Source organism: Panulirus ornatus, chromosome 59, assembly GCF_036320965.1.
Source record: "Panulirus ornatus isolate Po-2019 chromosome 59, ASM3632096v1, whole genome shotgun sequence".
Taxonomy (NCBI): domain Eukaryota; kingdom Metazoa; phylum Arthropoda; class Malacostraca; order Decapoda; family Palinuridae; genus Panulirus; species Panulirus ornatus.
This window is the reverse complement of record NC_092282.1, coordinates 12,311,487-12,328,094: the sequence shown is the minus strand read 5'-3', so window position 1 is coordinate 12,328,094 and position 16,608 is coordinate 12,311,487. Positions and strand designations below refer to the sequence as shown.

The window sequence follows — 16,608 nt, the reverse complement described above, 5'->3', positions numbered from 1 at the left end:
AGGTTCTGATAAGACAGTGATATGTAAACCGACTTCTTTTTTCTTTTTGATATATATAAAAATTAACACTTTCTTTACTTCCAGTGTCCCCCAAGGCTTTTACCAGGACAGGATGTTGTGAGTTCTAGTCTTCTGGCATTTAGTTCAGTAGCTTTAAAAGTCTTTCTCTTCCACAGATCTGAAGGATATCCTCAAAGAGACTCGTTCTTAAGTGTTGATTCCTCCCCCAGGTGAGGTAATCAGGGATCTATTCTCTCTAAATACGAAATGTAATACAGCAAAGAACACCGAAGGACAGGGAGATCAAATGTTAATATGGAAAGTGCAAGAAATATCAGATAACACCTGGAACAGCACCACCCACCCACCACTTCCAGGAGAGACTCTTACACCCTCTTGAGGGTATCATCCCTCTGCTGAATCCTTCTCAGCAGCTTGTCAAGAGGATCTAACTTGCCCTCCCTCCTCCTCCCTCCACACACACACCCACCCTCACCCACACGCACACATACACACACACCACACACACACACACCCACACACCCACACACACACATCCACCCACGCATCCATACAAACACACACCCACACACATCCACCCACGCACCCACCCACACACACACACCCCACACACGCACACACACATCCACCCACGCACCCACTCACCCACACACACCCAACACACGCACACACACACACACACACACATCCACCCCACACACACACACTCACACCCACACACACACACACACACACACACACACACACACACACACACCGAGTCCAGCCCAGCCACTCACCAAGAGGACCTAGACGGTAGTTGACGGTGACGACGGTGACCTGTCCGTAGGCCGCCAGGACGCTGCCGTCGTACAAGCTGCCGGAGCCCCAGGAGAAGTTCTCGCCGTGGATGTACACCATGACCGGGTACCGCCCACCACCTGGGAGGCAGAAGAGGAACCAGTCAGTGCCAGAAGAGGGAGAGGGAGAGGAAGAAAAGGCACTGTGTGTGAGGAGGTGGAAAGGTGAGGTGTCAAGGGATGACATTACATGGCAGGGAGGCAGTGTTGACATGCTAACACCTGCTTGTGTGAGGAGAAATGACTCGATTTGGTTACGTGTGAAATCGTCGAGTTTTCACAGATTGTACTAAACCCTGAGGCTCTAAGGGGGTTTGTGAACTGTGTTGTGGTTCTGTTCAATGGATGAGAGAATGATTCGGTGCTGAGCTAGGGGAATGGACGAAAGAATGATTCGGTGCTGAGCTAGGGAAAATGGATGAAAGAATGATTCGGTGCTGAGCTAGGAAAATGGACTATAGAATGATTCGGTGCTGAGCCAGGGAAAATGGATGAAAGAATGATTCGGTGCAGAGCTAGGAAAATGGATGAAAGAATGATTCGGTGCTGACTTCTAGGAAAATGTTTAATTGACTGAATACTGACACTAGCTACAATTTGGCTGTGCGTTGGAAGGTGGATGCATAGCTCGAACATCACGTAAACCTATTAGTCTTTCATCCTTAAACTTGGACCTTATCGTTATCTTTATTGTGTGTGTGTGTGTGTGTGTGTGTGTGTGTGTGTGTATTATGAAACTGGTCGAATGGATAATTCGTTATTGTCACACGGAAATCCATATTCAGGAAGTTACTTCATACTGAAATAGGTTGTCTGGATATGTAATACTGCAGGAGAGATGAAATTATAAAAAAAAATTATTTCTACAGATATCATATCCTCTCGATAGAATATAATCCGATAGACCGAGTAGATAATCTTCATACAGAGCACTAGATCTTCTGCTCACTGCTGCTCCTAGTCAGCTAGCTATTTACCCATACCGCTTGATCCTTTGCTCACTGCAGCTCCTAGTTAGCTATTTACCCCTACCGCTAGATTCGCAGAGGTGCTCACTGCTGCTCCCAGTTAGCTATTTATCCCCTACCGCTAGATTCGCAGAGGTGCTCACTGCAGCCCCTAGTTAGCTATTTACAAGTACCGCTAGATTCGCAGAGGTGCTCACTGCTGCTCCTAGTTAGCTATTTACCCATACCGCTAGATTCGTAGAGGTGCTCACTGCTACTCCTAGTTAGCTATTTATCCATATCACTAGATTCGCAGAGGTGCTCACGGCATCTCCTAGTTAGCTATTTACCTCTACTACTAGACCTTCTGCTAGCTGCTGCTCCGAACTAGCTATTTTCCCCATCAAGCTAGCTTAAAGGTGAGAATTAAGGTTCTCATACGCTTTTCAAGCACGACAGAAATGAATTCTAAAGGGGAGCTGTCATCATTTAAGATGAGTTCAGATACAGGATAGATTCACATCCCTGAACCTGACATAGACAAGCAAATACGAGCACAAAAACCGATACCCATGAAAAAAAAAAGAGAGGATAATGAATCAAGAAATTATCAGTTTAATGAAATGGCCTAATGATCCTTCTCTTTGCAATTATGCAGAACGAGCACACCTTCCATGTAGCGCTATTTAATTTGTGGCTAAGGAAGGCTAATGTGGGTAATGCTAATGCATAGAGCATTATCATATCTTTTCGTTATCATAATGCCGATTTAGAACGCTGCGAAGCTCATCGTATTTGAATATATGAATAAACTTGCAATGAAAGTATGTTTTTGGATGAGCGTACCTTTATCATAATGATTAGCATCCGGCAGTCGACAAGCCAATCGGCTGAACTACCCCACAGGTAATAGAGGAGGAGGAAAAAGAAATCATCAATGACCATCATTGAATATCAGACTAATCTCCCTCATTCCTGGTTATTGCAGGGGACATATACACACAGTTCCAGGATTGCTTCATCTGGGAGCATTAATAGTGGCTAATCATCATTGATATTGACACAAGCCAACGGGTTGGGTAACAACCCTTTACATATGGTTTGGTTCTTACTAATGACTGTCGCCCTTTGACCATGACCTCTGACCTCTCCCTTTTCCCCCCAAGCCCCATTTTTCAAGATGTATAGCTCTATCTGAAGTTTTCACGGCCCAGATTTAGTCAACAACCAATTTCTAGGTCCCCCTCATTACCAGTGCACACAAACATTCAGTGGTATTCTTCAATCACATCTTTAACCTTTGTCTCTAAGCGTCCAAACACAGAACTCTGTATTCAGTATCCATAGATACACTTTTGGGCGATAGACATTCACTAAACTAATCAGATACTGTGTATATCAAATAACGCATAACCTGGTGACCTACCGCTTTCTGTGGTCATGGCATTCAAACATTTCCATCATACATAGAACATCCCATTGTTGTGTTTGTAATATCAATTTCGTCCACACCCATCGATGAGCCCCTTGTGTTCAAATATACCAAGCCTTGTGATCTATGACCTATGAACTCGAAAGTTTGATCAATCCTGTTTATATATTTATATTTCATATCTGTGACACCGGTTTGGTTCGTATCCAAAATCTCTCAGTCATGATATAACTGTCTATTAGTATTTGGTAGCGATATATTGACCTCTGACACCCCTTCTCTCCCCCAATCCCAAAAGTAATCAGATGAAGTGCTATGCCTGTAGTATCTGCTGTATACAATTTGGCTTTCATCCAATCGTCTCGTTACCAGATGTGCAAAAAAAAAAAAAGCTTATTGAAGAAAACCCAGTGGCCTTTACGTTTAACCTCCAGCCTTAAAAACTTCATTACTTGCGTAGGTTTATATACAGCATCATATATAAAACCAATGTACCCCTCTGCCTGACAGCTGGGGGAATAGCAAATGAAGGAACCACGAAAATCTTTCCCCATAACTCCAGGCATATTATATATATATATATATATATATATATATATATATATATATATATATATATATATATATATATATATATATATATATATATATATATATATATATATATATATATATATATATATATATATATATATATATATATATATATACATATATATATATATATATTTATAATATACATATATAATATACATATATAATATACATATATATCGTAAGTCGATTATCTTCCTATATTTGATGTTGTGAGTCGACAAGCATTATGTTTTTTGAAATAGAAATCGACAATCAGTGAAAAATTGTTTGAAAATTGCTGTTCGAGATATGTTCTAAACCTTCAAAAGTTATTCGTATATTGTTGGATATTTCATAAGATTAATTCTGATATCAATTTTCATATTACCCAAAGTTACTTAGGAAATGAAACACAGTTGTATATTTACATATTTCCCCTCGTTCAATTTGCATGGTGGCTACAAATTGCACCATTTATGATACATCATATACCAGGGTCTTGCACTGTGGCAATTTGCAATCCATATCATATCCTCTCCTGTTATTGACTAGCGAGCTTACGAAGAAATACATAGTTTCGTCATGCCTGGTGTCCTACATCAGTAAAACCTCCTTTTAACAATTCATAAATCCTCTTTCAGAAATCCAACCTATCTAAATTTACTCCCATTAAAAGGATAAGATTTTCTTTTTCCTCGTTTTTATTTGGCCACGGTGACCCACCCATCTTGACGCAATTCGAGCTCTCGTTAACGAGCCACCGGAAATGAAGACATACATTAGCACCGGTGGAAGGAAGCAGTGAGGGTTTTTGTGGTGTTCGAATCCGGTTTGTTTACCTCTGAAGCCGGGTCGTTTGTTGCATCCGACGCTCCCGCTTTTCTCGCTCCGAGGCTTCGCTTCTTTGATTTCGGAAAGAGAGACATTAACTTCTGAAAGGTTTCCTCAACTGTTTGCTAAGTTCGCTCACTCCTTCAGGGAAATGATTCATTCTTAAATGATCTCAACTGAGAGGTAGAGATTATCTCCCGAAACCACTGAACTCTTTGTCTGCTTCACTCTTTCTCTCAACTTCACTGGAGAGATTAATTTCGAAAATGCTTCATATACAACGTATGTATTCGACTCACCCACCCACAATCTTGTGCCTCGTCTCTACTTTCTTCTTCACTGAAAGGATTCATTTTTGAAGCGTTTCATTTAAAATCTATGCACATCAACCTGCTATCATGTACTGCAATTTTACCTTTAACATTAGTTGAGAATATATATATATATATATATATATATATATATATATATATATATATATATATATATATATATATATATATATATGTTTATATATATGACGCTTCAGTGAAAAGGTACACACCCAGTAATCTACCTGTGAGTCTTTTATGAGTCATAGAAGGGTGAAATAAGCTCACTTCCACAGAATTTACTGAAAGCTAACTATATATATATATATATATATATATATATATATATATATATATATATATATATATATATATATATATATATATATATGTATATATATATATATATATATCGGTGGATTGGAACGTAATGGTATGCGTCTCGAGAGTTTTTATGGCTGTTGCTCATATGTGCTGACAAATGGTTTGTGCCGTTCGTCTGCTGATTCCATTTCGAAGTTCTTATGAAGAGAAACCCGGCTTTCCCTCCCTTGGATGGAAATCTTGGAACGGAAGGAGAACTCTGTCTTATACTTTTCCTTCAAACCAAAGCCAGACTCAATGGACGAAGAACCTCTTTTGTCTTCGAAGTCTTAGGAAGAGTCTTAGATTCGTCTTTCCACTGGCTCCCTTAAGATTTAACTCGATGTGTGGAGAGGGCGCTGTTCCTGTCACGTTCAAAAAAACGCACACAGGAAAAGAAATCTAACTGGGAAATTTATATGTCGTCAAGACATGAAATCAGACGAATTTCTTATGGAAAGGAACACAGCTCAATAATCCATTCAGATAAACGTCTCATAATTGCTGGATCTTTACTTAGTGCACCAGTCTTCATCTGGCTGATCACAAAGAGCTAATGAGATCGTTAATTCAATGACTGAGATGACTGCTGAGCGAACCACATGGGATTATCCTAAGGACCAGCTGGCGATACAGATGGCATGTCGTCCAAGAAATGTTGGATCATTGTGGGAAAGGGACCTCCCTCAACCCCAGACCCCTACGCCTTCGAGAGAATTCATTGAAATCAGTGAAAGAAGAAGGAAGCTGAAGAATCTTCAAATTCTGCCGACGTCTAGCAAGCCATACTTCATCTTAAAGGTTGTCTCGACTCTCTGAATCACATACGACATTGATATTCCTGGACAATTATGGTTCAACGAAGCTGGTATAAGCAAAATGTCCACTCCAAACGAGAATGAATTTTTTGGTAGACGACCTCGTTAAAGGACTGTGATTTAGTGGAGGGTTTGAGGAGTCGTGGGGTTTATCATCTGTGTATTAGTTAGAAGAAAAAAAAGATCGGGGTGGGGGGAATCTTCGGGTCTTTTGTCTTGAAGAAACATTATTCTTGATATAGAGAATAGGAATATTTTCGCAGGAGACGCATCGAACGTTTAGACACTATTCGCGATGGCAGGTGATTTACGAAGCGATTCCCTGACTCTTATAGGTCAGTAGAGAGAGGGAGAGAAGAAAAAAAAGGTGACAGTGTATTGACGCCCTCATGTGGACGCAGGGTGATCCGCGCCGTACTGAAGTATTCCCACATGGGGGCGATAGATGCTTTCGTAAGAGAGTTGGTGGTGAGTGAGGAGGAGAGGAGGAGGAGAGGATAGATCAAGCTTGTAGAGGGGGAGGGGAAAGAGACAAGGAGAGGTCTTCGTACGGACGCCATCACCATGTTCTACACAGGCTGGCAGGCTGTTAAACTACAGGAGGGTCTCGTCCTTCATCCCCTTTCCAAAGATATCACGCTCCCTATCCCGACCCTGCCCCCAAGAGAAGTGATATGTCACTACCAGCGTCCCGATCCCCCCAGAGAGAGAGAGAGAGAGAGAGAGAGAGAGAGAGAGAGAGAGAGAGAGAGAGAGAGAGAGCGAGAGCCACAAGGGATGGGATGGGGGATGGGGTTGTGTCACAATCTCGTAATTTGTCATATATTTATCATGTATTTTTCCCATCGTTCCCGTCTCTTCTGAAACAAATGGATATTTCTTTTCTTTTTGTTTTATTATTTAATCGTGTGCATCAAAAACCTTGAGACGACTTGGGCCATGGAATGAGCTAGTCACACACACATACACACACACACACACACACACACACACCACAGGCATACGTAAATACATTCATATGTATATATGTCCAACGAACTCCCTAGATAAACAGATACATATAATTTTTGTTGTTTCTCCCGTCTGTTACATACAAGGTCAATGCACCGTATGCTGGTATCAGCTGTTGGCCACGTTACAATTCCTTGATGTCCTCCCAGTTCTTTCGGTTTAGGTTATACACCCATCTTGTTGGCGTTTGAGTTAAAACTGGGAGGTTTACATAGCTTTGTTTGCACTGGTTCTTCTTGATAAACTTCTATAACTATTTTGTCGTACATTGTAAGCCTTACTGTTCCCTGTCTGTTTTCCGTTTCAAGTCATCGTTGAAAAGGCTAATATAACGATGAATAACATAACTATTACGGTCTGCAGAAGCTTGGGAAAGTTACGTAATTGTATTTATTTTGTTAGTAAAATTGTTCTGGATAAATTAGTAGTTTATGTTTTCAGTTAACAGGTGGCTGAATCATCGCATTACTGTCTATAGCTTTATAAAAAGTTTTATGATGCTATAGGTAGATATGTTATATATATATATATATATATATATATATATATATATACATATATATATATATATATATATATATATATATATATATATATATATATATATATATAAATATATATATATATATATATATATATATATATATATATATATATATATATATATATATATATATATATATATATATATATATATATATATATATATATATATATATTTTTTTTTTTTTTTTTTTTTTTTTTTTTTTTATACTTTGTCGCTGTCTCCCGCGTTTGCGAGGTAGCGCAAGGAAACAGACGAAAGAAATGGCCCAACCCCCCCCCCCCCCATACACATGTACATACACACGTCCACACACGCAAATATACATACCTACACAGCTTTCCATGGTTTACCCCAGACGCTTCACATGCCTTGATTCAATCCACTGACAGCACGTCAACCCCTGTATACCACATGACTCCAATTCACTCTATTCCTTGCCCTCCTTTCACCCTCCTGCATGTTCAGGCCCCGATCACACAAAATCTTTTTCACTCCATCTTTCCACCTCCAATTTGGTCTCCCTCTTCTCCTCGTTCCCTCCACCTCCGACACATATATCCTCTTGGTCAATCTCTCCTCACTCATTCTCTCCATGTGCCCAAACCATTTCAAAACACCCTCTTCTGCTCTCTCAACCACGCTCTTTTTATTTCCACACATCTCTCTTACCCTTACGTTACTTACTCGATCAAACCACCTCACACCACACATTGTCCTCAAACATCTCATTTCCAGCACATCCATCCTCCTGCGCACATCTCTATCCATAGCCCACGCCTCGCAACCATACAACATTGTTGGAACCACTATTCCCTCAAACATACCCATTTTTGCTTTCCGAGATAATGTTCTCGACTTCCACACATTTTTCAAGGCTCCCAAAATTTTCGCCCCCTCCCCCACCCTATGATCCACTTCCGCTTCCATGGTTCCATCCGCTGACAGATCCACTCCCAGATATCTAAAACACTTCACTTCCTCCAGTTTTTCTCCATTCAAACTCACCTCCCAATTGACTTGACCCTCACCCCTACTGTACCTAATAACCTTGCTCTTATTCACATTTACTCTCAACTTTCTTCTTCCACACACTTTACCAAACTCAGTCACCAGCTTCTGCAGTTTCTCACATGAATCAGCCACCAGCGCTGTATCATCAGCGAACAACAACTGACTCACTTCCCAAGCTCTCTCATCCCCAACAGACTTCATACTTGCCCCTCTTTCCAGGACTCTTGCATTTACCTCCCTTACAACCCCATCCATAAACAAATTAAACAACCATGGAGACATCACACACCCCTGCCGCAAACCTACATTCACTGAGAACCAATCACTTTCCTCTCTTCCTACACGTACACATGCCTTACATATATATATTTATATATATATATATATATATATATATATATATATATATATATATATATATATATATATATATATATATATATATATATATATATATATATATATATATATATATATATATATGTAGAATATATGCAGTACTTCCGCGTTGTATAGAGGCTGTGTTTTTATTGCTAATACATCGCAATATTTTTTTCCTCTCTCTTTCTGGCTTCCGGCCAACACAGCACTGTTATGTGTAATGGTCCCTGACATCCAGTCTTGGGTAAAGCGGGAACGACCTGAGTTGCCAAGAGGACGACCACCGGGGCGGCCTTAGGGACGACTTTAGGTACGACCCTAAAAAAAAAAGAAAAGATAAAAGTGTTTTCAAAGAATTAGAAGTTGATGGCGTTGGGGTGGGTTAGGTAGATGGGGAGGGAGATGGCTATCCTGGAGGGTGTGGGGATGGGTCATCTTGGGTGCATAAGATGACGACTGTGGTAGGTGCGCCTGGACGACCAAATGGACGACTTGTGTGAACTCGTCCTCTAGCTAAGGAGGTGTAGGTGGTGTGAATCATGCATTTGGAGCAAAACATTGATCAAGTCCATTGCTCGAACGTCCCTATGGTATTCCTCTCAACTACTCTAATTGGTAAATCTTTCCGTATATTATCGGTTCTGTTGAAGAAAGAGAACTTCCTCTCATATGAGATAAAACCACAGGTACGACTATGCTACGTGTTGGTTAAGAACGAGTTACAGCTGCCTACTTGTTAAGAACACAGTCTCTGTACTATTACAGTTCCTTCAGCATTAAAAGGAAAACGGGGATGTCAATTATGATTTTTTCCCCACGAGTTTATAAATCCATTATCTCGAGTCCAATCAGTAATTACATCTGTCCCGCCTGTACTGATAATTCATTTATCGCAATGTCATCCCCAGTATTATCATGCAGTATCTATGAGCGATATTCATCTTTTTTTATTTTTCTATTGTCATCTGAAAGCCCTCATCACCTTCGTTTACTCTTCGTTTATTCTTACCCTATACTCGTTTACCGTGTGATTCTTACACGTTTATCGTGTGGTATAGACCTGACCCCACCTATCTATATCCTTTCTGAGGCATCTGTTTTCCCAGCTGACCTACCAGTGCTTACGTACCGTAATGCAACAGATGGACGAAGCAAACCAGAATTTATACATAACTAGAATTTACGTTTGGCAATTGATATCATAGTTGGTTCAACGATGATGATTATAGCGATGCTTACACAAGGGGAAACCCAAAGACATTCATACCAAAGTTTACATGAGTTTACATGAGAAAGACAGAGAGAACAGAAGGCCTGATTAGACCTACGACTGGGTTGGCTAAAACAAAAAATCATTTATCTTGACAAAAAAAAAAAAAATGTAAATTTTGCTCAGTACTTTTATAAGCGATCACCGACTCCCCTCTGTCGCACATTAGCCTTCTAGTGTCCCCGTGACTGCTGTCGTTTATACGTTTATTTCTGGCGTTTTTCTTAAAGTATACACAAAAGCAGGACCTACAACTGAACTCTCTCCACAGCAGCATTCACGAGTACACAAAAGCAGGACTTACAACTCCACAGCAGCGTTCACGAGGACTTCACAGCTAGATTAGTGGTGGGGTTAACAGACAGGATTTCTGTAAAACTTACAGTAGTAATTCTAATAAAGTTTACAACAGAAGATTACAATTCTAATAAAGTTTACAACAGAAGATTACAATTCTAATAAAGTTTACAACAGAAGATTACAATTCTAATAAAGTTTACAACAGGAGATTACAATTCTAATAAAGTTTACAACAGGAGATTACAATTCTAATAAAGTTTACAACAGAAGATTACAATTCTAATAAAGTTTACAACAGAAGATTACAATTCTAATAAAGTTTACAACAGGAGATTACAATTCTAATAAAGTTTACAACAGGAGATTACAAGTCATGATAATTACAGTTGGATTACAGTAGCGAATACAGCTGCGAATTACAGAGACGTTAGAGGACGAGAGTGTAGGTGAGTTTGAAGCAAGTTATTACAGTGAGAATTACAGATGAGGGTACAGTAGATGTTGACTTGAGACGGTATTACATCAACATGCGTATAATCATTTTGAAAATTACTTAATAATTGTTTTGTATTTGTATTTGTATCCATATATATGATGAAACACATACTAGGTAATCGGCTTACACAAATTACGTTTTCATAAAACGTTTCACTAATGACGTGTCCATAAAACGTACAATAATTACGTTTCCATAAAACGTACAATAACTACGTTTCCATAAAACGTACAATAAGTACGTTTCCATAAAACGTACAATAATTACTTTTCCATAAAACGTACAATAAGTACGTTTCCATAAAACGTACAATAATTACGGTTCCATAAAACGTACAATAATAAGAATATACAGCAAAGCTAAGAGCTTTAAGCACAGGAAAATTCCCCAGGAAATTACCGGCAGATTTGAGGGACAAATCCAAGCTCGACAAATTTTCGAAGCCATGTCCTCTCGTGCGCTTCCTTCATCAAATTACTCGCTCCCAAGTGTTTATAAATTTTCCCCTCCCATTATAAAGTTAATTAATGAAGTCCACGTTGTGTGGAACTAGTCAAAGTTTATTCTGGCATAGTGAATGTTGTCTAGAGTCGTGCATGTAGGGATTATTATATATATATATATATATATATATATATATATATATATATATATATATATATATATATATATATATATATATATATATATATATATATATATATATATATATATATATATATATATATACAGGTGGAAAGATGGAGTGAAAAAGATTTTGTGTGATCGGAGCCTGAACATGCAGGAGGGTGAAAGGAGGGCAAGGAATAGAGTGAATTGGAGCGATGTGGTATACCGGGGTTGACGTGCTGTCAGTGGATTGAATCAAGGCATGTGAAGCGTCTGGGGTAAACCATGGAAAGCTGTGTAGGTATGTATATTTGCGTGTGTGGACGTATGTATATGCATGTGTATGGGGGTGGGTTGGGCCATTTCTTTCGTCTGTTTCCTTGCGCTACCTCGCAAACGCGGGAGACAGCGACAAACAAAAAAAAAAAAAAAAAATATATATATATATATATATATATATATATATATATATATATATATATATATATATATATATATATATATATATATATATATATATATATAATGCTTTTATCTATGCCCCAGTAAGCACCCCATTTCACACTCACGTTACGTCTCATCTATAAAAACATTTATCAGCCATGATAACGTGACACGCCGCTGATGGACTCTCTCTCTCTCTCTCTCTCTCTCTCTCTCTCTCTCTCTCTCTCTCTCTCTCTCTCTCTCTCTCTCTCTCTCTCTCTCTCTCTCTCTCTCTCTCCAGCTTGCGTTTTTAACCCAGGCTATCTACAAGCTCTCGGGGTCGTAATCCCTCCATTTAACCATTATTATGCTCTACCATGATGACCATATATTCCATTATCCTATTCTGAATCAAGGAATGAAAAGACAGATGAGTCTGTCCATCTGTCAGATCTGTTTATAAATGTTCATGTCTATTTTCGTAGGTGTCCTATCTTAATTGACCTTTTGCTGATCTTCGAAATGCATTGTAGGTTGATGAAGAACATGAATAAGGCTTATGAATAAGGCTTACAGTTTACCGCCTTCCCCCCCTTTGATTTTAGGTCACTTTCATTGCCGCCATGTCACATTCACCAATTCCTCCAGGTCAAACTCACTCTGTCCAGGTGAAGTTCGTTGTGGCAAAGTCACCTTCATTGTCTCAACTTCACCTTCGGTTCGTCATCTTAATCACCTTCATTGTCACCTTCGGTTAGTCATCTTAATCACCTTCATTGTCACCTTCGGTTAGTCATTTTAATCACCTTCATTGTCACCTTCGGTTAGTCATCTTAATCACCTTCATTGTCACCTTCGGTTAGTCATCTTAATCACCTTCATTGTCACCTTCGGTTAGTCATCTTAATCACCTTCATTGTCACCTTCGGTTAGTCATCTTAATCACCTTCATTGTCACCTTCGGTTCGTCATCTTAATCACCTTCATTGTCTGCAGATAGCCTTCATCAGCTCTCCTGAAAGTCATCTTCATTGTCGCCAAGTCACCTTCACTAACTCCTCAATGTCACCTTCATTGTCTCCAGGTCGCCTTCGCTGACTCTTCCTCCAGGTCACCCTCATTAAAACCTTCCACCTGATCTGCCTCAGCCAGGGTCAGAGAGAGAGAGAGAGAGAGAGAGAGAGAGAGAGAGAGAGAGAGAGAGAGAGAGAGAGAGAGAGAGAGAGAGAGAGAGAGAGAGAGAGAGTGAGAGAGAGAGACTCTCTCGAATGTAGTAACGTGCATCACAGGGTTCACATTCCTTTCCCTTAAACACCACACCAAAATGAGGGAAAAAAGTCGAAGGTCATGGTATATCATTAAAGTACCGCTTGTGATCTTCATAATGACCTTTATTCCGACCCACAGAGGGAAGATAATGTGTATTGTTCAGGCTTGTGAAAAATGGCCATGAAATGCACTTCTTGTATTATAACAAATACTTTTTTATTCTTTTTTTTCCCGTGTTTCCACTCTTTGGAAAGCTATATATGGCAAAGGTCATGATATATTAAGAGCCAGCATACACCCACTCCCCCTCATGTGACCGCCAAGATGACCTTTACTTGACCTTCCAAAATTAGTATTATGTATTGTTCATGTCACTGAACAAATGGATTGGAAATTTATTGATTGGAGAGCATATGAAGTTTGAAATATTCCACATCATCCGTAGTCTTTGAAAAAAGTAAAATTGGTCGCGATCACCCCATCATGGCTATGTATATAAATATATCTCTACCATTTTTCGCCTCATTTATAGAACTGAAGTTACATTTCCATTTTTGACGAATCAGATTAACACTATAAATGGTAGTCCAGTCAGATTCCTCCTTTTTGTTTTCCAACAACGGAACGCTATATATATATATATATATATATATATATATATATATATATATATATATATATATATATATATATATATATATATATATATATATATATATATACTGTTGATGGTAGTCATAATAATTCTCCCAAGACTTATACAATTACACAGTTTATTCATCCTCGGGAAGCTTTCGTCTCTGGTGTATTATAACAAGATCTGGAGGTGTTAGATGGCATAGGGAGAGGCGAGAGGGAGCGTATGGACAAAGGGAGGGGGTGTGAAAGTAGGGAGAGTATGTAGGAAGAATAAGGACATTAGGGAGAATGTGAAGGGAGAGGAGAGTATGAAGGGCGAGTGAGGACCAAGCTAGACTAGAAAGGGAAGGGTGACAAGAAAAGGAGAATTTGCAAGGGAAGGGAGAATCAGAGAGTGGAAAGAGTGTGAAGGGTGAGTCAGAACAAAAGGGAAGAGTGTGAAGACAGGGTGAGGATGGAAGGGGTGAGTATGAACGTGAGGGTGAGGAGGAGGTGAGAACGAAGAGAAATTGTGGGAGAGGTGATTGTAGGGTTGAGGAGAAGCGTGCAGAAGGAGCCTGAGTGAGTACCCTGAGGGAGTTGCCCGTAGGAGCAGCCTGTGGGAGTAGCCTGTAGGAGTAGTCTGTGGGAGTAGCCTGGGGAGGACTCTGTGGAAGTAGACTGCAAAGCAAGTGCAACGAACATTGTCGACCAGGTCATGGTACTGAAGAAGAAGTGGGGCAGGAGTAGTGGATTATACAGGTCAGGCAGACAACCCACTGTGGTTCAATGGCTTCCTTAGTGATCAGACTAGGATGATGATCAGACGTGAGGGAGAGGAGGAAGATGGGTGAGGGAGGAGGTCATTCTTGCAGCACCTGAGGGAGGAGAAACTAACTAGCCAAGAGATGAGCTGGGATCATTAAGGTCTGAAGCGAGCTCATTAAGAAACGTAGTTAGGGAGGAAAATAATGGAATAACATTAAGGAATGAAGGATAAGGGGAACACGCTTGATTGTATCAAGGATACGAAAGATGAGATTGCGAGGGTTAGAAGTAGGAGAGGCTTCGGACGCAAATAGCTGTGGTATGGACCCGCAGCATAACAGTTATGAAAAGAATGTTTAGAACGTAGATCAAAATATTTTAAGTCAGTAATATTTTCTTATTAACTTTGAAGGTACTGATGGCGTTTAAGGGTAAATGTTTTAGGGATGAGGTGGTAGACGAGTTAGATTACATATACGTGAACAAGAAACTCATAGACATTGCTTTAAGTTCATAGGAAGTTCGCTTAAACAGAATAATGAAACGGAAATTGAAAGAAAATAAGGCAACTGTGGTTTCTGGCTTACAGGAGGGGCATAGTAAATCTAGGATAGATATGGTTAAGGAGGAGGAAGAGGAGAGGATGGTTGTGGATATTATGGAAACCCTTAAGCAAGAAAATGTCTTAATGAGAGAACAAGGAGGACAGACGTGTGCTAAAAGAGACACCCACTAAATGTGGCATTCAGTGACGTGGAAAACTTTGACGGTATGTGTTGGACGAAGGCTTTGGGTAATGAAGGTAGAATGAAGATACTTACTCCTTTCTAAACTAAACAGCCCCCCTTCCCCTTTCTCCTCCAACCCCCCCACCTCATTTCAAAGAACAGCTATATTGTTACGTGAATCAGTTTACTATACACTACACTTACTGCCATTTCGAAACAAGTTGCATTATCCATAGATCGAACATATATATGAATGCTCTTTCAGCTTCGAGATGAAATTCCATCTTTGGCATTCCCTCCTGGGTAAAAGTAAGGCAATATGTATTACAATTTTACACATTTCGTTATTCTTACATTTCTCCGCTGCCGTAAGAAATTTTCACGTCCATCCTTGCGCCAGGAGAAGAGATGACGCCACTATTCAGGAAAAGGCTTGAAGATATTGATATCTTATATCACAAGAGGGAGTGTAAAGTGAGCGACGTGTCGTGGGGATAAATATCCATCAATATTGTTCGCAAAACTCTGGGACGACGCGTTCGTCGCCACACAATGGATGGCCGGGAAGAGATGGGTGTCGGACCAGATGGTTAAAGATGGGCGATAGATTTGCATCGCACAACAGATGGAATCAGATTTCGTCGCCTTGTTAGGCTAAGCAGGAGGAGACCCAGGTGGAAATCGTCACACACACACACACACACACACACACACACACACACACACACACACACACACACACACGATCCTTAGTGGTGCAGTGGCTAACGTTATTGATTGAGTCTCTGCTGGTGCACCAGGGGGTCGGGTCCAAAGTGGGTTCGAATCCTGGGCGCGGCAGTCGGTCTGTATCTATCCCACATGTTTATCTTACCCTTGGGGCTGGTCGATAGATGGGTACCTGGCGTAGACTACTCTGTGTGTGTGTGTGTGTGTCTGTGTGTGTGTTTATTTGTGTGTGTGTGTGTGTGTATGTGTGTGTGTGTGTGTGTGTCTGTGTGTGTGTTTATTTGTGTGTGTGTGTGTGTGTATGTGT

General features: G+C 39.9%; 1 protein-coding gene across 1 annotated transcript in view; it reads right to left on the bottom strand.

Annotated features, from left to right (window-relative positions):
• LOC139767352 (neuroligin-4, X-linked-like) overlaps positions 1-16,608 on the bottom strand; it is a 122,085-nt gene that overhangs the window by 21,313 nt on the left and 84,164 nt on the right. The window contains exon 3 of the mRNA XM_071696677.1: positions 801-941. Within this exon, the coding sequence (XP_071552778.1) occupies positions 801-941 (141 nt within the window). The remainder of the gene's footprint in view (positions 1-800; positions 942-16,608) is intronic.